We start from the raw sequence: 22,365 nt of genomic DNA on the forward strand, positions 1-22,365 counted from the left end.
AATGCTAGTTCTCTATTACCCAGCCATTACACCTGATGCTGTTGTGTTACAGTACACCACCTTCTTGAAACTTCATGCAGCACCGAAATAGACATCTAGATTTCCTTCTTCCTTAGTGCCACTGAAATATGCAATTTGCCACATTTTTGCCAGGGCATAAAAACAGTTATTTTTTCCTCTCCCTTTTGAAAAACACCATTGTCTAAATGTTTCTTGAAAGTTTATATTAATTACCTAGCAGTTTCTAATAATGTTATTATTGGCTATTGTTTCATTCTGAGTAGAGCTACGTTTATCACTTCTCCAGTAATGTTATCATCATCATCATCATCATAATCACGATAATCATTACTGTTGTTGTTATTGTTCCTGTTATGGTTGTTGTTAATTTTTTTAAAATAATATTTTAAAACCACATATTTCCTATACCTTATGTTGACGTATTTGTGGTACAATAATTGATCGCATTTTATGCAATTCAACGTTATATGACTTTTATTTTGATAGAAAATTGAAGCCTGCTACACGGACGTTGGTCCGTCACGTGTGTTTTTTTTCTGGAACACAGAAGTTGTCAGTAAGTTCTTCCACTGTTCGTCATTCTTGTAAACAGGCTCTGACATTTTCCACTGACTAGCTGTGAAGTATTAACTTGCGCTTACACTTTAACGGCGTCTTTTTATTTGTATGTTTACAGTCATTTATTAGACTTACTGCTGCACTGTTACCTTTACGCTCGTCACGTGACACGCTTGCTACTCATAATGAAACATAACTAAATTAACGTCGCATAATGCATGACATATCTATATGCTTCGGGATTAATCGTACACTCCTGAATGTTCATCACCTACAATTACCCATCACCAGGTTATCCGGTCATTTGCTGCAAACGAGAACTGCTTTATAAACTCAATGCATGCAGGTTTTGTTAAACTGGGATATAAACATTGCCTTTCGAGCTGTTCATTGTGACTTTAAAAGGGTAAATGCGTTATCTTTTATAGCATTTCATTTAAGTTATGAACCTTGCGTTGTTATGCTTTTTTTCTACACGTTTAGGTTCTTATTGAAGACAATGGGCCGTTTGGATGGGAAAGTGATAGTCCTTTCTGCAGCAGCACAAGGCATTGGAAAAGCTTCTGCTATAGTAACCATTAATTTTACATCCATTTCGAAGATTTCACATCCTCCTTACAACTCTATAAGTTTGCTGTGGCTTATTGACAGCCCTGCATGCCACTTTGATGAGTATAATAAATGGATTTAATCTGAGGGTTTACAATTGCTATGTGTTTTCCTGTTGAATAAAAGCTTGTCATGCAAGGGCTGTCAACATGACATTTTAAGAATGTCAGGATTCTTGGGACACAGTATGAAGAATGTTGAAACCAGCTTGAGGGTAGAATGTTTCTAGTCTTTGCAACCTATTTCCTATATTTACGACCATTTTTAATATGAAAATGCTATAATAAATCATTAAGGGGTGAATCATAGAGTGTCTCAGATCATTTAGGCAAATTCTCTAGAAGTCAACAGCACGTTATCAGCAGAGCGCTGGAGGTGGTTAAGATGCACACCTGCTAGGTGAATACATTTCCATATCAAGTGAATATTCAAATGAGTATTAAATGAGAAAAACTACAGATTGAGGAAAGACTGTAGCCCTGAGCCAGTTGGCAGATCACATGGTGGGAACAAATGTCATTTAACAAATTGTCATCAAATGAAATCTCACCAGTGGAGTGTTATTGAAAGTCTAGATATGGTAGGATTTTATATCGGCCCAGGCTGCTGTGTGCACTAACCCTGCTCAATTTGAGCTGTAAAATATCTGTTATCAGGAGAAATGGATTTGATGAAAATTTTGCATTACATTTGTCCCATCTTACTGTGAAAAGCTTGAATCAGATTCAGATGTTGAGAAAGTTAACAAACATCTTGTGAGTCAATAGTAAGTAGTCATGTTAATCATGCATGTTGTTGTTTACTGACTTTAACTGTAGTATCATCCTAACTGTAACAGGCTTTTGCCAAGGAAGGTGCCCAAGTCACTGCTACAGATATCAACGGGGAAAAACTTAAAGAGCTGGATGGTATTCCAGGTAACTAATTGACTGGCTGTGTATTGCCACCTAGTGGGAATATGTGAAACCAAAACTTTTCTAAACATGATACATTTTCTTTCAGGATTCTTTCATTAATTTGAAATAGAAATTTGTTGTAACTTTATACATGTCTTTACTGTCACTGTTGAATTATCGTAGTGTTTGCAAAGTCATTTGGAATGTTTTTGTTTGTTTGATTTAATTCAGTTGTTATTACCCGAACTGCCTAAAGAACTCCCAAATCCTAACTTTAGTGATGGACATCTGGTCCATGTGTGTGCTTTTTAATTTGCTCAAGCGTTATCTTTGATCTTTGAGCATGTTTATATAAGAAGTTTTCCACAAAAGGATTTCAAAGGCTGGTGGGCCTTTTTATCCCCCCTTTTCATACTGCTCTGCTTTGCCACATAATCCCATTATGTTGGAAACAGATTGCTTTAGTTCAAAGGTTCTTCTCTTCTCAGGCTTCTGTATGCTCTTCTGATTCCTGGAAAGTTCTTTCATTCCCTTTTTTTTTTTTTTTAGGGATCAAAACCAAAGTTGTTGATGTTACCAAGAAAGACCAAGTGGGGGCCCTGGCCAAGGACTTTGACTATGTGGATGTGCTCTTCAATGTTGCTGGGTTTGTATTTCTCCTTTAAAGCAGCGTATATTTTTAGCTAACTTTTAAAGCCATATAGACAGACACACAAAAATGGAATGTTATACAGCGTTTCTGTTTGTAACCTCTCCTGCCTAATTTTACCTTTCAGAAATCGCATTTCAGGAATGATGCAAAAGCATGACTTCATTTTTGAGGGAACTGTTCATTTAACGTGCATGCTCTCTCTCATTCTTCTTTCTTTGACAGATTTGTCCATCATGGCTCAATACTGGAGTGTGAGGAATCAGATTGGGACTTCACTATGAACGTGAATGTTCGTAGCATGTACCTGATGATCAAGGCCTTCCTGCCTAAGGTCATCTTGTCCTTCTCTTGTCTAGGATTATCCCAGAACACCTCATGTTACCTCTTCTTTTTCCCATTATCCCTGGAAAAGACCTTTGTGTTTAAAGATTAAGTTTTCATCCCCGTCTTGTTTGTTCTTTGGGTTAAGAGCACAAAACAGATGCCTACCATGCGGTTTACTACTTAATCCCTGTGACGGCATAAATGTACTCAAATGCTTGCTCAGACGTTGTTGTTTGGTTAATTTTAATGAAATATAAATGTCAGTCAAATTAGTATGATTTTTATACATCACTGTGTGAAAACTAGCTCAACGTTCAAAAGTTTGGGTCGCTAAGATTTATTTATGTTTTTGAAAGAAGTTTCTTCATGGCTGCATTTATTTGATCAAAAATACAGTAAAACAGTAATACTGTCAATTATTATTATTACAATTAGTATAACCGTGTTGTGTTTTAATGCATTTTAAAATGTAGTTTATTCCTGTGATGGCAAAGCTGAATTTTTAATATGCTGATTTGGTGCTCAAGTAAAATTTCAATTATTATTATCAATGTTGAAAACATCATTTTTTTTTCAAGATTCTTTGATGAATGGAAAGTACGGAAGAACATTTATTTGAAATGGAAATCTTTTGTAACATTATAAATGTCTTTACTATCACTGTTGATCAATTTAATGCTCCCTTGCTGAAAAAGAATTTCTTAAAAAAAAAGTGATATTATCAACATGGGATTTATGACAACTACACGAATGCGATAATCCTGCCGTCTGATTTGAAGTGCATTACTTTAACCAACCAGCCCATTTAAACTGATTTCCCCTTATCTCCATATAGATGCTGGCTCGTAAATCTGGTAATATCATCAATATGGCATCTGTGGCATCTAGTATCAAAGGTAATAATTATATTCTGTTGCAACCTATTTGCATGGGCTGCTGTAATACATCATGTTGTATATCAAGATTTGGCCCTTTGCTCTTAATTACATGTGATGACTGACATTGTTCCATGTAGCTCTTGGCATATTACCTTACCGCCATTATCTCCAGTTTGGCTGATGGTGAAATTGGATAAATGCCAGGTCAAGTGAACTTTGCCCTCTCCTAATTGCTTATCCTTAATTGCATGTCCAGGAGTTGTGAACAGATGTGTCTACAGCACATCTAAAGCTGCCATCATTGGACTGACCAAATCAGTGGCAGCTGATTTCCTGGAACAAGGAATCCGTTGCAATTGTATCTGCCCTGGTATGCTACTTTATTGATTGGTTTCCTATATTAACTTAAATACCTTTAACATACAAAAACGTCCCTGTACCTAACGATTATATGAGTCATTTTGCTTCTTTTGACCTTTACAGGAACTGTAGATACGCCATCATTACGACAGAGAATTCAGGACAGACCTGATCCAGAGCAGGTACTGCTTCCATTACCAAGACATTGCACTATACAGCCAAGAAACACAGTATTCTGAAGCTGCTTGCATTCTCCAAATGCAAAACTCTTTTAGAGCTCTCAGGGAAGATAACTAATAACCAACTGAAGCACAGCCAGAGATGTTTCACACATGAAACATGGCAGCAACTTCTTATCAAATAACTTTTGATGATGATATACTTGGGCAGTTATAGAGAAGCTTTGGCTTCTCTGAGTGAAAGTTAATGAGGCTTGAAGTTTATATTTTACACAATGTTTAGTCATACAGCAAAGCAAAACTAAAAAAAAAAAAAACATTTAAAAGAACTGTTTTCTGTTGTAATATATTTTAAAATGTAATTTATTCCTGTGATGAAAATTTGAATTTCCAGAAGCCATTACTCCAATTTTCAGAGTGATATGATCACATGATATTATCTATATGTTGAAATAGTATTTTTGCTGCTTAATATCTGTAAACACCGTAATACACTACCATTCAAAAGTTTTCAATTAGGAAAATAAAAAAAGAACAGTAAAGACATTTGTTACAGAGTATGAGAACCGTAAATGTATTAGAATTATTATAAATGTAAAAAAGATTGTACTGTAAAAATTGTAAAACCATTTTCCGCCATGAATCTAAATTCTGTGATCCAGTGGTCAGCAGAATAACATGACACATCTGCTTTTTAAAACCTGAGAATGGCTGTGTATGAACATTTACAATGCTTCTGTGAAAATAATTTTCCTCACACAAGGTGCTATTATTTTCTGTTAGCCTATTATCGAAAGCCCTATCGAACAATAGATTTTTTTCGAATGAGTACAATTTTTTTTTTATACAAACACTAACCAATGTTTTTTTCCTACAGTGATTACTAATCCTATAAACACACAGTTCAGTGTCATTCTCCCTGTCATAGTGTTTTTGTCTTTCATCTGTCAGGCTTTTAAAGACTTTATGGCCAGACAGAAGTCTGGTAGATTGTGCACTGCAGAAGAAGTGGCACATCTGAGTGTGTACTTGGCCTCAGATGAGGTGAGCCTTCAACCATTGTATTTTTTTTTTCTGTATAATTTAAGACACACCATGTGCTAATGAAAAGCGGTGTTGCCATTTTAACAGTTCACTTGGATTAAAAATATAGTTGGATGTTTAAAAATAATCAAAGGATTTTTATTCTTGCAGTCTGCCTACGTAACAGGAACTGAAGCCATCATTGATGGAGGATGGAGACTCTGAGGATGTTTTGTTACATTTATTAAATAACCTTTAACATGCATGCAGTTTGACTTCCAGAGAAACATAGTCACTGATTTTCTTTATCTTTAAAACTTTAATGCTGCTATGGTGCTATTGATTGTACTGAATATGAATTGAATCATTCTTGGTACCTGATTTAAAAAATTGTGGATGCCAAGCTCACTTATTGCACAACATGTCATCCAATCTTCAGCTTTGTTTTAAAGATAAATTGCTTGGTTTAAATAATTATAAGATGCCAAATGTAATCAAAACATTTTTTTTTAATTAGACAAATTTCCAATTCATAAATAAAGGTTGAGAATCAATGTTTTTAAACTGAAACCTTGCATCAAACCAATTAGTAATTTAAAACAATTCGCTTTGAAACTCGGATGAGACCGGAAGCCTCGCACATAAAATTTACAAATAGCCCGATCTTAAAGGGGTCATATGATGTTGCTAAAAAGAACATAATTTTGTGTATTTGGTGTAATGAAATGTGTTTATGCGGTTTAAAGTTTAAAAAACACATTATTTTCCACGCAAATCTTCCCACATACTGACGTAGACATGTGGGGGCGTGTTAGAACGAGCTGTTTTAGGGGGGTGTGGCTGACTCTTAACTTTTATAAAGAATATCTCTTTGGATTTGAGACTTTAGTCTTTGCAACTTTACAGATCTTCTTTATGCACCAAGAGCTTGTAACACTCCAAAGAGAAAGGAAAAAATGAAATTGCATCATATGACCCCTTTAAGGGAAAAATAAGGTTGTGGCTAGAAGGGATACAGCAAAAACTGGAAGCTAACAATTCATTTACATTTCTACCTATTAGATTGTGTTTTATTAACGTCTACACCTACCCCAACCCTAAACCTACCCCTTACAATAATGCAAAAATAGTAATTATTGATGTACATTGTGCGAAAAATTATGCTATATTGATGTGTGCATGCCCAGTAGTTTTTGCTGTATGCCATCTAGCCTTAACCATAGGCCTTAACCAAAAAAACAAGGTGGATAAAGCATAAAACATAGTGGATTAGTGATGTGTCGTTCGCGAACAAGCTGGCTCTAAGAGCCGATTCTTTGTAGTGAATGAGAAGAGCCGACTCCCGTCGGGGAGAGCCGAATCTTCAGCCGGAGCCTTCTATTTTAGCCCAATTTAACAATTGTGAATAGTTTGTGTTGGTAAGCAATTTTTTAATTTAGTGTTTTCATAAAAGCCTTATTTGTTTTTGCATTTTTTCGTTACAAAAAAAATAAGAAAATACACATGCGGCTAATCACATGGGAGGACAGACTAGGATCATACCATTATATGAAAGAAGGAATGGGGACACGCTCCGAAGATAGCGAGTGTAGTGGTACAGGGCAGGTACACAGAGCGACAGAGAGAGTCGGGGTATCCGGATTTAAAGGGGTCATATGATGTTGCTAAAAAGAACATTATTTTGTGTATTTGGTGTAATGAAATGTGTTTATGCAGTTTAAGGTTCAAAAAACACATTTTCCACATACTGTACATTATTGTGTCTCTTCTATTCTGAAACGCATCAATTTTTACAAAGCTCATCGGTCTGAAAAGCAAGGTGTGCTCTGATTGGCCTGCTATCCAGTGCGTTGTGATTGGCCGAATACCTCAAGCGTGTGATGGAAATGTTACGCCCCTTGCCATATTGTGATGCCTTGTCCCGGCCGGAGCGACGAGACAAAAACATTAAAATCCATTATAAACGAGGCATTTGTCGCATCCAGTGGGGACATAATTACGGATTATAATGACTGATATTGTCTTTTTACGCATTGCATTGCATCGCGTAAGCATAAAACCATATCTGCATTTGTGATTGGAGAAATGACAAACTACGAATGCTACTCTATACTGCTCAAAACTCGCGTTTGAATCGTCAGTGGCAAATTCTTTAAATATAAAAAACGTACTTGCAGTCTTTGAGTCAGAACAGCCGGCATTGTAGTCTACTCTCCCAGGACCAGGAAACAATCCTCCATAAAATGTGCTGCACACATCTGAATATTTGGGTTGAAGTGTTCTGGAACAGTGTTGTAAATACAACTTAACCACTGATTTCTAGTCGTGTCCTCTTTTGGAAGGCCAAACAAAGTAGTTTCGTTTTCACAATGAAACAGCGTCACACACGGCGGGCTAGAGTGAGCGGCGGCCGGCTTGAGTGAGCGGTGGCCGGTGGGTTTGAGAATGGCGCGGCGGGCTTGCGGCAACCACATGTGACGACCCCGGGCTGGACTCCACTTCGTCCACGGTGAAAGCTGATCCAGCGATCCACAGCGTGAAGTTGATGTATTTCCTCAGTGCCCAGCACGGATCAGCTCCAGGCATGACGAAGCAGATATCATCTTCTTTTGGAAGGCCAACCAAAGTAGTTTCGCTTTTCACAACGAAACACACAGCGCCTTCACGATATGGTGGCAGCAACAATACTACAGTGAGAATAAAAGTTACACCTTCTTTTTTTGCGTGAACATTTGGGCGGCGTTATGCAAACCTTCCCACATCGTGATGTAGATATGTGGGGGCGTGTTAGAACGAGCCGTTTTAGGTAGGCGTGGTTGACTCTTAACTTTTATAAAGAATATCTCTTTGGATTTGAGACTTTAGTCTTTCCAACTTTACAGATCTTCTTTATGCACCAAGAGCTTGTAACACTCCAAAGAGAAAGGAAAAATTGAAATTGCATCATATGTCCCCTTTAAACGCAATCGCGTTGGTTAAGGTAATGGTAGGAAGACACTGCATTGTTGCAACATCGGTCCCCTCAGAGAGAGTCTTCTCAAAAACAGGACAAATAATCACAGAGAGGATAAATCGCATCAGCCCATCCAAGCTGAGGCATCTGATATTTCTGAATGTCAACCTGCATTAAAGACTAAAGTGTCTTTAATGTTAATACTTTAATGTTAAGACTTTTGCCTTTATTTATTTGTTTGCTGTGGTTCTGTGTTCAATTAAAATTTTATTAAAATGTTAAATAATAGTATCTGTATTTTTTTGGTAACGAAAAAAAAATGCATAAAAATAAATAAGGCTTTTATGAAAACACTGAATAAAAAATTGCTTACCAACACACAAACCATTCACAATTGCTAAATTGGGCTAAAATAGAAGGCTCAGAGTGATACTAAATAAAGAGCCATTTGGGAGCCGTAAGAGCCGGCTCTTCTAAGGGAGCCGAGCCGAATCTTTGAAAAGAGCCGAACTTCCCATCACTATTGTGGATGTCTCATGATTATGGGATCATGATAAACGCACAAGTCTCTTTTCGACGTCTTGAGATTGGTCAGTTGCTGGTAGCTCTAGCCAATCACTCCACAGGAGGTGGGACTTGACAGAAGAGGGGTTGGGAAAATAGCACAGCTTGGACCGGATTGGACCATTTTATTATTAGGGCTGGACGTACCGGTAAAACGATCTTCCAGCCAGTGTTGCCAAGTCCGCGGCTTTCCCGCGGAATTGGTCTACTCTAACACTGTTGCCGCGGGTTGTTTTTCATGTCCGCGGGTTGAAGCGACAGTCCAATAACATGATATTTATCCACTGGAATGCGAATTTTAGTAGGGGAACCCCGCCAAAAAACGTGTATTTTATCCCCCGGAACGCGATTTTTAACTGGGGACCCCTCGAAACGCAATTGGGCTAGTTTTGAGTAGCTATTGGGCGGGTTTTCTAGTGAAAACCTGGCAACCCTGCTTCCAGCTGTCACTGACACTTCCGGATTCCTCTACCGGGTAAAAGATTAGCCGTTTAAATCTGTCCGCGCATTCTGGGATCAAGCGCGTATATTTTCAGTATTTGTTTTGTTTTTGTATGTGTAGACCTTAGCACATGTCGGTCAGTCACTTGCAGATGGTCAAACTTACAGATATTTCCGCATGAGATATGATTTGACAGGTTTGAAGCCATGATTGTTTTATTATTTCATGTCAGGTAATTGATATATCATAAAAAGTATAATCATCACAGAGAAAAGGCAAAGTCTTGATCACAAAACAAACAAACAAAAAAAAAGATACCAGGACAATCGTTACGAAACAAGGAAGGAAATCAATCTTTTACTATAGACCAGGGGTGCCCAAACTCGGTCCTGGAGGGCCGGTGTCCACCCCTGCTATAGACGATGCTGTAAATAAGAATACCTGGACTAAGAACACTGTGATGTCAGTAATGCTATTCAGTGAGTGATTTACTACAGCCTTATAAACAGACCATATGCCACGCGCTCTTCAGTCTGATAAAGCACCATATGGCCCAGGCGTCGCGTTTAGTCCTGTCACAATCCGATTAACCTGTTAAATAAACCAGTCGGTTTCTTTTCTAGTAACGTTACTCGTGTTATTTCCACTTTGAAGTTCATCGATAGGCAGACTCTGTAATCGCGATATTAACACATATGGAGTGTTGACGGACTGGAGCCTCTCATGAACACGTGCAATGGCAAGTAGAAGACTCGAGCTTGGATAGATCAGAACTACAGTGCCATGGAGGATGCCCAGTCCAGACCCCATTCAGCGCACTCCACTTACTCACAGAGGACTGAGGATGCAGCCTCCGCCTTGGGAAATCATGCTGAAGTAGGTTATTAGTGAGAATTCCCCACTTTATGCTGGTTTTGTCTATATTATTTCAATATTGATTCTATATAATGGGATTATTGCCTTTATTGATGTTACAGTATGTAGCTAAAATGATCTCAAGCTTGATCTCAAGCCTTAATGGACAATATAAAAGGTTCAACACTTTATAATAACTTTCATTTATAAATTAACGAACATTTCAATGCTTTATAGTTCAGTAGTTCATCTACATTCAGATATGTATAAGAAAATACACAGAGAGATCTGAGACTTTCACATTATTTAATTTAATACAAAAAATAAAAATTGTAATAATTTTTCTTTTCAACCTCTCACTCAAACTTTCTGCTGTACAATCAGTCACAATACGATAGACTGCCACCAGTCAATCAAACCCATCTTTACACTGCAAAGGTGGAACAGAATCTAAGTTTAAGTTAAGTTTATTTGCACAGTCTGTTTACTGCTGCTCATGTACATGTATGTACACAACAACTGCATAACGTTAATAGCCTATAGCAATCTGCAAACTCTAAAAGGCTACAATATGATGACAAAATCATTGTTTTATTTTATTGCTCTTGATATTGTAATAATGATTATTATTGTAGATTAAAATAAATTGATAGTAACTATTTTCTATTTTAATATATTTAATATATAATTTTTAAGTAATTAATTTATGTGATGGCAAAACTGAATTTCCAGCTGATATCCAGGAAATTATTCTAATATGTTATTTTAAATTGTAATAATATTTCACAATGTTATTGATAATAATGTATTTTTGATCAAATAAATGCAAACTTGGAAAGCATAAGAGACTTCAAGAACATTAAAAAATCTTAGTTATTTCATTTATTTTCTTTCTTTCCTTTGTTTACATCCAGGTTTATGTGAAAAACAATAGGTATAAATACATCATACAGAACTATGTATTATATGCTACAGCTGCACTGGAGAAAAAAAACATTTGCAAATTTAGATTTTGCTGCAAAGATCACTGCTCCTCTCTTCACTCTTCTTTTTCTCCAACAGCATCACCTTACTGTCAGTCAGACAGTCCTGGCGGTTCCAAAGCACTCCGAGAGCCCCAGTCCGAGTATGACCGAAGAGACAATTTATGTCCCTCGACTGGTGTCTTCAGTTGACGCTTGTACTAACACAGACCGTCCGTACGAATGCTGCCCATGGCTGCGCAGACTATGCCCGTGTCCACCCAGAGGCCTGCTGGCTACCATTATCACCAAAGGTTAGAAAAGGGGCAATGATCTTCCAAAACCTGATGATAGAAATTACATGTACACTACCTTTCAAATGTTTGGGGTTGGTAAGATTTATAAAGGTTTTCAAAGAAGTCTCTTCTGCTCATCAAGACTGCATTTATTTGGTCTAAAATACAGTAATATTATGAAATGTTATTACAATTTAATATAGCTGTTTTTTTTTTATCCTAATATATTTTAAAATGTAATTTATTCCTGTGAACACAGTATCTGTTTGTTATTGTCCCCTTTGTAGTGTCCATGGCCGCAGTGCTCTTTGGGGTTGTGTGGTCCATTACACAGAAGGAATGTCTTCCTGGCGGCAACCTTTTTGGCATCGTGACCTTGTTTATTTGTTCTGCAGCTGGGGGAAAGCTGTTTGGACACATACGATTCCCGAACGTGCCACCATTACCTCCACTACTTGGTATGAGCAATTTCTCAGCAATTTACAAAGCACAGTATTCTGTTGGTCAGCATGGCGAGTTCATGTGATGTGACTAACTCGAACTTGAGCGAAATCTGCATGTTGAACTTTTTTGATTGCTATCGCCCATGAAATTTCAGTAAAATGGGAAAGGTGACCTCACCTTAAGAAAATAACGACTCCGTTAGGGATGGAATGCAGTGCGTATGGCACAGTACATACTGTATTCTACCTTTTATGTTTAAAAATATATAACCATTATACTGTTTCTGTAATGAATACAAAAAATAGCCCAAATTATGAAGTCATTCTGATGGAAACTTCAACAAGAACCTTAATTTTGAACTTCTACTTCATAGCAAGTGTTAAATTGATTTGATAGTAATTTACTCTACTGTTCAAACATTTGGGGTTAGTAAGAATTTTTTTTTGTAATTTATATTTTTATTCAGCAATGACAATGATTAAACTGATCACAAGTAACAGTAAAGCCAATTTTTATTGTTACAGGGATTTCTATTTCAAATAAATGCTATTCTTTTGAACTTTATTCATCAAAAAAAAAAAATGTTTTCAACATTGACAATAAGAAAAATGTTTATTGACCATCAAATCTGCATATTAGAATCACAGGAATAAATAGAATTTTAAAATATATTAAAATTGAAAACAGTTATTTTAAAGTGCCCCTATTATGCCATTTTTACGGTTACTAATATTGTTTTGGGAGTCTCCTACAATAGGATTACATGCATGCAAGGTCAAAAAACGCTTTCATTTTCTCAAAATATGCATTTAATATCACCTAATTTTCCAGCGATTCTCAAACAATTCGTTCGAAGCAGTTCAAAGATTCAGTCTCTCTAAACCCCTCCTTTCCGTGAGCCTGCTCTGCTCTGATTGGTCAGATGGCCTTGTCTGTTGTGATTGGTCTACGGCGCACAGTGCGTGTCAGAAACGATACGCCTATTTCAATAGTTCTGTATTTTGAGCGCTCTATAGAAAATATAAGCATCTATTATTTATCATACTTACAGGTTGTGAGTCAGTGGAGCAGCTGGTCCAAATAAACAGGATACTGATCCATCTTCCAACAGCAAGCCTTTTGTGAATCCCGCGTTGAACTCCCCGAGATTAGAGAAGCAGTCGTCAGTAGAATGACGTGTTTGTGGGCGGGGTCAAGTTATTCGCGGCTGGCCAACGTGGAACATAGGCGCGCATTATGCAAATATGTTACGCCGTGACGTGTAGCCGTCACGGAAGTGGGATTCAATTTACTAACGACTTGTTTCAGCTATTCAGAGTCAATTCTTTATTTTGGGAGACAATAACTTTATTTATCGTGCACTTTCAGCTTTACAACTTTGCAGATCGTTTACATTCACATACAGCTACATTACACACTGCATGAAAGGCAATATTGGAAATGGCATAATAGGGGCACTTTAAATTTAAATTCTAATGCAGTAATATTGCATTTTATAGGATCAAATAAATGCAGCCTTGATGGGCATAAGAGACTTCTTTCAAAAACATTTAAAAAGTCTTACCGCCTCCAAACTTTTGAACGGTGGTGTATAATTCCATTTTCCCCACAGCTCAAGCATAAACTGCCTCTGTTATTTCTTCATTTTTTAAATTTTTTTTCTCAGAGTGGTCAGTTTCATTGTCAGTGTGAGAACTGTAGTGAATAACTATGGGGTTTCTGTTTGTGTTATTCAGTTCTGTTGTTTTCTCTGCGTGGGTCCGCAGGCATGCTGCTGGCAGGGTTTATCCTCCGAAACATCCCTGTGGTGACAGATGCAGTTTACGTTGATGTTAGATGGTCTGCTTCTCTGAAGAACATTGCACTGGGTGTCATTCTGGTCAAGGCTGGGCTGGAATTAGACGGCAAGGTATGAAACCCCACCGGCCCCTGGAGAGGTACACCAAAAACATTGCTGCTAACCCGAGAGGATGTGCCTTCATGCTCTTTAGAATTCTCTTTCAGCCAAACACCATATTGTTTGTTGATATCCAGTTTCAGGCTTTTCACTTAACTGAAGATTGTAAAGTATGAATAATTTGTTCAAATAAACGTTGTCCTAATATATTGCTTTAATGTGTATTTCAGGCTTTGAAGAAGCTGAAAGCCGTGTGTTTACGTTTGTCCATGTTCCCTCTCACCTGCGAGGCAACCACTATGGCTGTGGTCTCCTATTTAATATTGGGTCTTCCATGGGTCTGGGGCTTTATTTTAGGGTAAACCACTGATTTTGATAAGACAAGAACCTTAGTGTCTGCTGCTACCAACCTAATTGCTGCCATTTTCTGCTCTGTAGGTTTGTTCTTGGGGCCGTTTCTCCTGCTGTTGTGGTTCCGTCAATGCTGCTTCTGCATAAGGAAGGATACGGTTTAGAGCAGGGTATACCTACTCTTCTCATGGCAGCATGCAGCGTTGATGACATCATTGCCATTACCTGCTTCACCACCTGCTTGGGTATAGCTTTTTCCACAGGTATGCCAAAAGATATCTAAAAGGTAACAAATGCACAATATATTTCTAAAATAAAGTAATACATGAGAGATCAGTGACAACATGGGCGCCATGTCAGCTGACGCTGAATTTAGCATTCATTTTGATCGTGATATCAATAACTAACCAGTCTGACAGAGGAATTCAAAATGCTGTATACAGACTGGAGATGTTTAGGATAGACTACATTGTGCTAAATTCTAAAGTATGTTTTTCAGAAGTTTGTTTTATTTATTTATTTTTTTTGGTAGTGTTTTTGAAGTCTCTTATGTTCACCAAGGCTGCTTTTTCTAACCAAAAACACATTAAAAACTGTAATATTGTGAAATATTATTACAATTTACAATAACTATAACGATTTGGCAAAGCCAAATTTTCAGCAGCCATTACTCCAGTCTTCAGTGTCACATGATCCTTCAGAAATCATTCTAATTTGCTGATTTTATATATATATATATTAGTATACTTGCTAAAGAATCTATTAATTTTTGATCATTCTTGTATGAATATAAAATTCAAAAGAACAGCATTTATTTGAAATAGAATATATCTTTTAACTTTATAATGCCTTTTACTGTCACTTTTGATACATTTTTTTTTTGATCAATGCATCCTCACTAAATAAAATTATTAAATTCTCTTAATAAACGGACCACCCTTTGAATGGTGTATGTATATGAATTATTACATTTTGTATATTAACACATGCAATTGTAGAAGTATTTTAATTTAAATTATTTAAATTAAATAATTATTTAAATTATTTTTTTAATTTTAGATTTTTTTTGTAGGGTTCTTTCTCCAGGTTTTATAGGTAAGGTTAACTTTATTCATCTCCCATGGGAGAAATTTGGCTTGGACAAAGGGCGTGCTGCACAAAAAAGACATAACATAGAAGACATATTAACATATATAAAAAATACTCAGTGGCATACAATTTAACCAGGTGAACTCCTGCAGATAACACCCCAACTCTAATCCACACCCCCACACCCACAGAATACATTCCCTTTTGACCATTTAAAAATTTAATTGACAACGGGATAAAATAATGTTTAAACCTATTGTATCTGCACAATGGGACCCTAAACCTCCTCCCTGAATTCATCAGCTTATATTCAGGGTAAAGCACATGTGTATTGTCAGACAAGATATTTCTAGCTTGTCTGCTTATGGCCTGCTCAAACAGCTCCTGTGGATTAAGTGGAGCGGGAGTACCCATAATTGTACCCGCTGTCCTAACTAAGCTGGAGATCTGTGCTTTAGATTTAACTGTTAAGTAATCTGGCATATGCAGTCGGACATTCAAGATGCTTCAAAATGAGATGCATTATTGTTGCAATGGCGTCACTTGTGCTTCGATTTTTTGTATAAGCAAACTGATATTTATCAAGCAATGGCTCCACATCTGTACGTAACTTTTCTAACATAAGCCTCTTAAATGTTTTAAAAACATTTGAGGTGAGTGTCACCGGTCTGTAATCATTATCCTCCCGAAGGCACCCATTTTTGGATGATAACAGATTTTTTCCACAGTACCGGCACAGTATGAGTATCTATAGAAAACTGAAATAATTTATGCCAGGCAGGTGACAACTCCTCAGCAAAGGTCTTTAACACAAACGCGGACATATTATCTGGGCCCGTGTCTTTGTTAGTGTATAGTTTTAAAGACCTTAGTAACAGCATGTGATTCAATTAAAATTCTGTCTGAGTTCATATCACAAATTAAATTCTCTAAAACTGCCATACATTCCTTAACATTGTCATTATCTGTATCAAAGCGCAAATAAAAATTATTCAGTTCATTGGCCCTAGCAGTTTCGTTTAGGGCAGACAGTGGCTTCCTTTTTATGTCCATATTGGTCATCTGTCTGATTGAATTCCACAGTTTCTTTGTATTAGATGTATACAAGTCCTGTTCTGCCCGCTTGGAAATTGAGGTCCTTTTGAGCATCACGAACACCTGCCAAGTCGCCAGATATAAAGGCAGCTCTCTTCCTCCTGATGCATTCCCGGATACCTTTAGTAATATACGGTTTATTATTTGGATATCGTTTAACAGTTTTCTGGGGCATAATAGAGTCAACACAGAAAGAAATGTAATCTGTGATTGATTCCGCTGCACTGTCAATGCCTGCATCCTCAAAGAAGGATATCCCAGTCCGTACAGAGAAAGCAGCCTTTCAGCTCCTCTTTTTTTTTTTTTCCCCCCTTGTCCAGACCTTCACTGTTTGCATTTCGGGTTTACAAGTCTTAAAAACTGACCGGTAAGTTGGAAGCAGGTGGATGACATTGTGGTCAGAGTGTGTGCTGCACTTCACATACTGATAAAAACCAGGCAGTGTTTTAGTCAGGCTACAATGATTAAAATCACTGAGTATCAGCATAGGTGCATCAGGTTTACTCTGGAGAAGGTGGTGAACACAGTCCGTAATCTGCTTAGCTGCTCTATTGGCATTCCCGCTTGGTGGAATATATACAAGACACACAAAGATGTTAGTGAATTCCCTAGGCAGGATTACATATTTTCTCTCTAATTGCAATATTACGACACCAACTGTCTCTTATATAGATACACACACCCCCTCCCTTAGTTTGACCTGAATTTGCATCTCTGTCCAGTCGTACATGGGAGAAACCCTCAATTTGTATAAGATTGCCTGGCTTTCCCACAACGGCAGAGGCCTGGGCCTTCAGGACTCCGAAGTTGTTTCCGGACTTTTATGGACTTCCATTAGTTAGTGGTCCCATTTTATATTAGTGGTCTTTCTTTTGCCCTCTGCAGGCACCGTGTGGTTAAATGTGCTGAGGGGACCACTGGAGGTATTAGGTGGCGCGATCACTGGTGTGGCCCTAGGGTACTTTCTACGTTACTTCCCCAGCAGAGACCAGGTACGTGAGCTACAACTTTATGATTGAGAAGTACATGTTGAGATTCAAAAATTGATGTTGTCAGGTTAAAAGTTTTCATGGTTGTTGGTGATTTGTGTCTTTTATCTTACCATGCAGGGAAATCTCATGCTGAAGCGTTCCTTCCTGTTGTTGGGGCTGGCCGTGTTTGCTTTGTTTGGCTGTAATGTGGCTGGGATTCCTGGTGCAGGAGGACTCTGTTCGCTGGTGCTGACGTTTGTGGCTGGAATAGGCTGGGGGAAAGCTAAGGTCTGAATCACTCCTCCCAAACACTCTAGGGATGTGTGAGACTAGTCGACTAAATGTTTACAAATTAAAAAAAAATATTTTTTTACAAAGGCTACATATTAGACTTGCATTGTTAAATCAATATATAATTTTGAAAAGAGTATATCTCCTCCCTAACACTCTAGGGATGTGTGAGACTAGTCGACTAAATGTTTACAAATTTGTAAAAAATATTTTTTACAAAGGCTACATGTTAGACTTGCATTGTTAAATCAATATATAATTTTGAAAAGAGTATATCTGGAGCGTAAAACAAAATGTATTTGTTTTAACTCAGACCTTACATGCATTCTTTTTCTCTGTGTCAGTACTAAGATCTTTCTCCCTATTTTCTCAGATCACATGTCTAATTTCAGTGTGTATGTGTGTTTCAGGCTCCAGTGGAAGCGGTGGTGGAGAGGTTTTGGCATGTGTTCCAGCCTCTTCTCTTTGGCCTCATCGGCGCTGAGGTTATCATTACATCTTTGGAGGTCACGACTGTGTGTGAGTGTCATACTCCCAGTTTGACAATTCTCTGTTGTCATGTTTCAGTAAAATAGCTGATTGAGCCGATGAAGTTGATCAACTCAAATGTAATGTGTCCTCAGTTCTGGGCATAGCAGCCCTGTTCATCGCACTCACGGTACGCTTGCTTATCACTTTTGTTGTGGTACTGCGAGCCGGCTTTAACCTGAAAGAGAAAGTCTTCATCACTCTAGCCTGGATGCCTAAAGCAACAGTACAGGTATACTTGTCGAGTCTAACAAATAGACCCTCTGTTTTACTGTGCCTTTATCTTTTACTCAGTCCTTCTAGGTATTTTAGACAAGTGTGAGCTAAATGACACAAAATGGAATGCATATGAGATCCCTATGAATGCTGTGTGATTGGTGTCAGGCTGCCATAGGCTCTACAGCTCTGGACATGGCGCGCTCCAAGAATGACCTTGAGCTGCAGAAGTACGGCATGGACGTCCTCACTGTGGCTGTGCTCTCCATTCTCATCACCGCTCCTATTGGAGTGCTCCTCATCAGCCTGCTCGGTCCTCGACTCCTGCAGAAACCAAAGAACCCTGAGTGGGGTGAGATATATATAACCTAGTGAGCTGCCCACCTAGGTAACATTTTTAGGAATCATTGGCAGGATTCTGAAGTCACAGTCACAGCACAAATTTGCTTGGATAAAAAAAAAAAAATTGGTCGGGAAACATAATTATATTTTGAATAATGTTTTTATCATTTGATTGATTTTAAACAATTGAAATTAAATAAAGATTAGAACATATTAGCCAAACCAAGAATTAGTGGTTCTAGTAAATATTTTTATCCAAGATTTTGTAGCTGAGAGACATGGTGGAATCAGTGCCTTATTGTTTTCATAAGATGGTCAGAATATAAAATATTAAGAACACAAATTGTTATTTACTATTTATTATTTACATGTCATCTTTCTGCTAGACGATCCTTGGTAGTCCCTATGTTGTAAACAGGTTTGTGTCATAGTTAATAATGCATTGTTATATTATAAATATTTATATATAAAACATATGTATTGCAAATGAAATATTTAAATATCAAAATATAGTACTATTATTAAATATATATATTATATTATTGTAATATTAAATATAATTTGTAATATTTAAATATTGTATTTAAAATAAAATATATTAGAACACTGGATTCAGTTTTGCCATTGCAGGAATAAATTACATTTTACTAAATATGTTAAAATATGCTAATATACTAAAAAAAAGAAATAAAACCGGTATTTGAAATTGTAATTATTTTACAATATTACTGTTTTTACTGTATTTTTTGATCAAATAAATGCAGACTGGGTATTAAGCATGATATGACTTTCAAAAACATGGAAAATCTTTAAAAAGTTGTATATACACATACATGTATGTACAGTATGTATATGTCTGCAATGAATCTCTTTCTAACAGCATTAGTCATTAGCTTAGCAACATGAACATTAATCGCTCTTACATGAGAAGTGCTATTTGTGTGGTATGCGTGAAACAGCGTTAACGGTCAGATCTAAACTGCATAGCTGTGCAAATAATACTGAAGTAGATTTCTGCAGTTGTCTTGCCACCAAAAATATATAGCAGTTAATCTATTTTGATAAACATGCGACATGAGATGCACATGGAAATGCATCACCACAGCTTGGTGAATTTGCATGCTGGCAGGTCACCCTTTGTCCTGTTTCACTCTGTGTTTGCTTTATTGTTTGTACAATGCTGGCTATTGCACTTTGCTTATGTGTTAAAAAAACACACAAAATGCTTCAGCTTCTATGAGACCAGTAGATTCAGTTTGCTTCAAATTCATAAACCTGCTTTGTGTGAAAATATGAAATTAACCCTTCTTATAAACTAGCCTACTGTACATATTTTTATATACTCTGTTCATAAATAGTATAAATAGATGTAATAAGTAACTGAAATCTCTCGAACAGTTGCTTGGTACTAACATTTTTCATTGTGTTAAATTAATGTGTATGTTTGTGTTACTTGTCATTTTCTGAATTGTAGCTGTCAGTCAAGGTGCTTTATCTACATCGGGGACCCCGGTGACTTACGAGAGTGCCCTGTGATGTTTCTGGAATGCTTCTGGGAAGTGACAACCCGACATCCAAGGCTGCTGATTATCCTTTTTGCTTTCAAAGTGGATTCTCAAACTCATTGCTGCGACCCTCTGAAGTCAGACTGCAAAAGTGACAGACATGCTTTTCAAATGAAGGAACCCAACTAATTTTTTACCTTCCAAGGTGGATGAAAACACTATTATTTTTTTCTAACTGGCTTACGTTTGTGTTGATAGTATTTCTTACATTAGATATATTACAGATGAGTCTGCAGTTGACTGCATGTCAGCGTTACTGAAAGTCGTGTAGTGGTCAGTGCCGTCATGACTGTTCGTAATGGAATACTAGCTTACTACTTAATGAGCACTGTTCAGTATATACTGTATACAGCCCTTCTATATTTTTATATTTATATGCACAGCTTGTCTTATAATATAAAATAATATGTCAAAGTCCTCAAAGCCTTTAGAGAAACCACATATGTATTTTATATGATTATATGATTCCCTATATAATGTGTAAATACATTCTTAAAGTATATGGATATTAGGCTTACACTGTAAGTGGCATGAACTAAAAAGACAACTATATCATTAATTGCAAATAATTGAAAATGACATTGACAACATAATGTCTGATGCTGATGCATCAAAAAAATTGTTTCAAAAGCCTTCACAAGTGACTATCGTGAGCTGTGACATAAAATGCATTAAAAAGTCATAATTAGTAATTAATTTAATGGTTTTAATAGCCCCGAAACAAAGAAATGGACAGTGGAAAATTTTCAGTATAATACATGCCTATTTATTTTGCTATTGTCAATGGATGGCGATGGTTATTTTAAATTGATTTTTTTTTTTTTATTAAAAAAATAATATTCAACATTCTGATCAAATAATGAGGCTAGAAAAAGAGGTTTCTTTGAATTCATACACCAGCATGGAAATGGAAGGTCACGTTGGGTATGTTACAGGATAAGAGTATTTCATTCAAGAGTTACATTTTGGCAAATGTAGTTTATCGGAGTATTCCAGGCATATTATATACTGCAGTAATAGTAGGAATAGTATGGTAGTAACTATTCCGAACACAGTCATGGATCTGCATTCTGAGATTGATCAGTGTTTTTGCAGGTATCTTGTCAGCCCTGTTACACATACAATCAAATACTGCTGTAAAAATTCTGTGCTCACGTCGGAGCTCAGTTACATTTTGTGTTTACAGTGGAAGTACTTTTTAGAACCTAAAGAAGGATTTTTTATTAGTAGTAGTAGAATGACAAATCGTACATTTGCCTCAGCATTGCACAGTTCGTCATGTTACTTTCCATGAACCATATTTAAGTGTTTTTATCCATATGATTGTTTTCATGAAATGTGTATTTGAATGTTATATAGTCATGAGAAAGGGCATTGGCAATATAACTTATCTTGTGAATACTGTTAGTGGTTTGTTTACTGCTTGAAATTTACAAGGTTTTATGTTGTGATTTTGTTACAGTAATTGTAATGATTCATGCAGTCACTGTTAATTTAAGCAATTAAATTACTACTTTTAAGACCTTATTTTTATATCGTCATCTTTATATACCGGTAATAACTTCATTTCTATGGTGCATGTGTAGTTTATTTGTAGATGTATTGCTGCAGAAAATGAATGCCATTTGCCTTTTTAGTAAATAACAGGCAAAACCCCCCATTCATATTTGAAAGCATATCTTGTTATATCATCTAAAGCAAATCAGATGTAAAGAAGCAGCAGTTACTTTCTGAGAAGACATTTCAAGCATTGGTGTGGTAGTTACACCATTGTTTATTGTAGGAAAAGTACACAAAAGAAACAGAAACTTAGAAAAAACAAGCAGACTGTTGGCATGGCATCACATATCCGTCACTCACACTTTTTTTAATAAAACAACAAATAAGCAAAACAAAAACAGCATTTTTTTAGAGTTTAAAAAATCAGGGACGTAAAATAAGTTGGTTACCTTTTATTTTACAAAAGTCATTAGGCACATTCCAGTTACCATACAAATGTAATTT

General features: G+C 36.7%; 2 protein-coding genes across 6 annotated transcripts; both read left to right on the top strand.

Moving 5' to 3' along the window:
• The first annotated feature begins 507 nt into the window (after positions 1-507).
• Positions 508-5,822, top strand: bdh2 (3-hydroxybutyrate dehydrogenase, type 2). 2 transcript variants are annotated; one of them, XM_016468094.1, is made up of 10 exons: positions 508-577; positions 1,063-1,150; positions 2,027-2,105; positions 2,634-2,730; positions 2,959-3,067; positions 3,896-3,956; positions 4,195-4,308; positions 4,422-4,480; positions 5,429-5,521; positions 5,672-5,822. In XM_016468094.1, the coding sequence occupies exons 2-10, from the start codon at positions 1,079-1,081 to the stop codon at positions 5,723-5,725; spliced, it is 738 nt and encodes a 245-aa protein (XP_016323580.1). In that variant the 5' UTR covers positions 508-577; positions 1,063-1,078; the 3' UTR covers positions 5,726-5,822. The 2 variants fall into 2 exon arrangements, with proteins under 2 accessions (XP_016323580.1, XP_016323581.1); XM_016468095.1 differs by lacking the exon at positions 508-577 and adding an exon at positions 900-985.
• A 4,057-nt stretch (positions 5,823-9,879) lies between these two features.
• LOC107674263 (mitochondrial sodium/hydrogen exchanger 9B2) lies at positions 9,880-20,715 on the top strand. Of its 4 annotated transcripts, XM_016468203.1 has the most exons (13): positions 9,880-9,938; positions 10,114-10,335; positions 11,377-11,590; positions 11,860-12,030; positions 13,783-13,925; positions 14,144-14,271; positions 14,352-14,527; positions 17,334-17,440; positions 17,558-17,707; positions 18,121-18,229; positions 18,334-18,470; positions 18,623-18,806; positions 20,271-20,715. In XM_016468203.1, exons 2-13 carry the CDS (start codon positions 10,243-10,245, stop codon positions 20,330-20,332), a joined length of 1,674 nt encoding a protein of 557 aa, XP_016323689.1. In that variant the 5' UTR covers positions 9,880-9,938; positions 10,114-10,242; the 3' UTR covers positions 20,333-20,715. The 4 variants fall into 4 exon arrangements, with proteins under 4 accessions (XP_016323689.1, XP_016323688.1, XP_016323690.1 ...); XM_016468202.1 differs by having other exon boundaries at positions 9,882-10,335; XM_016468204.1 differs by having other exon boundaries at positions 9,882-10,335; positions 11,968-12,030.
• The last annotated feature ends 1,650 nt before the right edge of the window (positions 20,716-22,365 follow it).

Source organism: Sinocyclocheilus anshuiensis, unplaced genomic scaffold (assembly GCF_001515605.1).
Source record: "Sinocyclocheilus anshuiensis isolate Anshui unplaced genomic scaffold, SAMN03320099.WGS_v1.1 scaffold728, whole genome shotgun sequence".
Lineage (NCBI taxonomy): Eukaryota > Metazoa > Chordata > Actinopteri > Cypriniformes > Cyprinidae > Sinocyclocheilus > Sinocyclocheilus anshuiensis.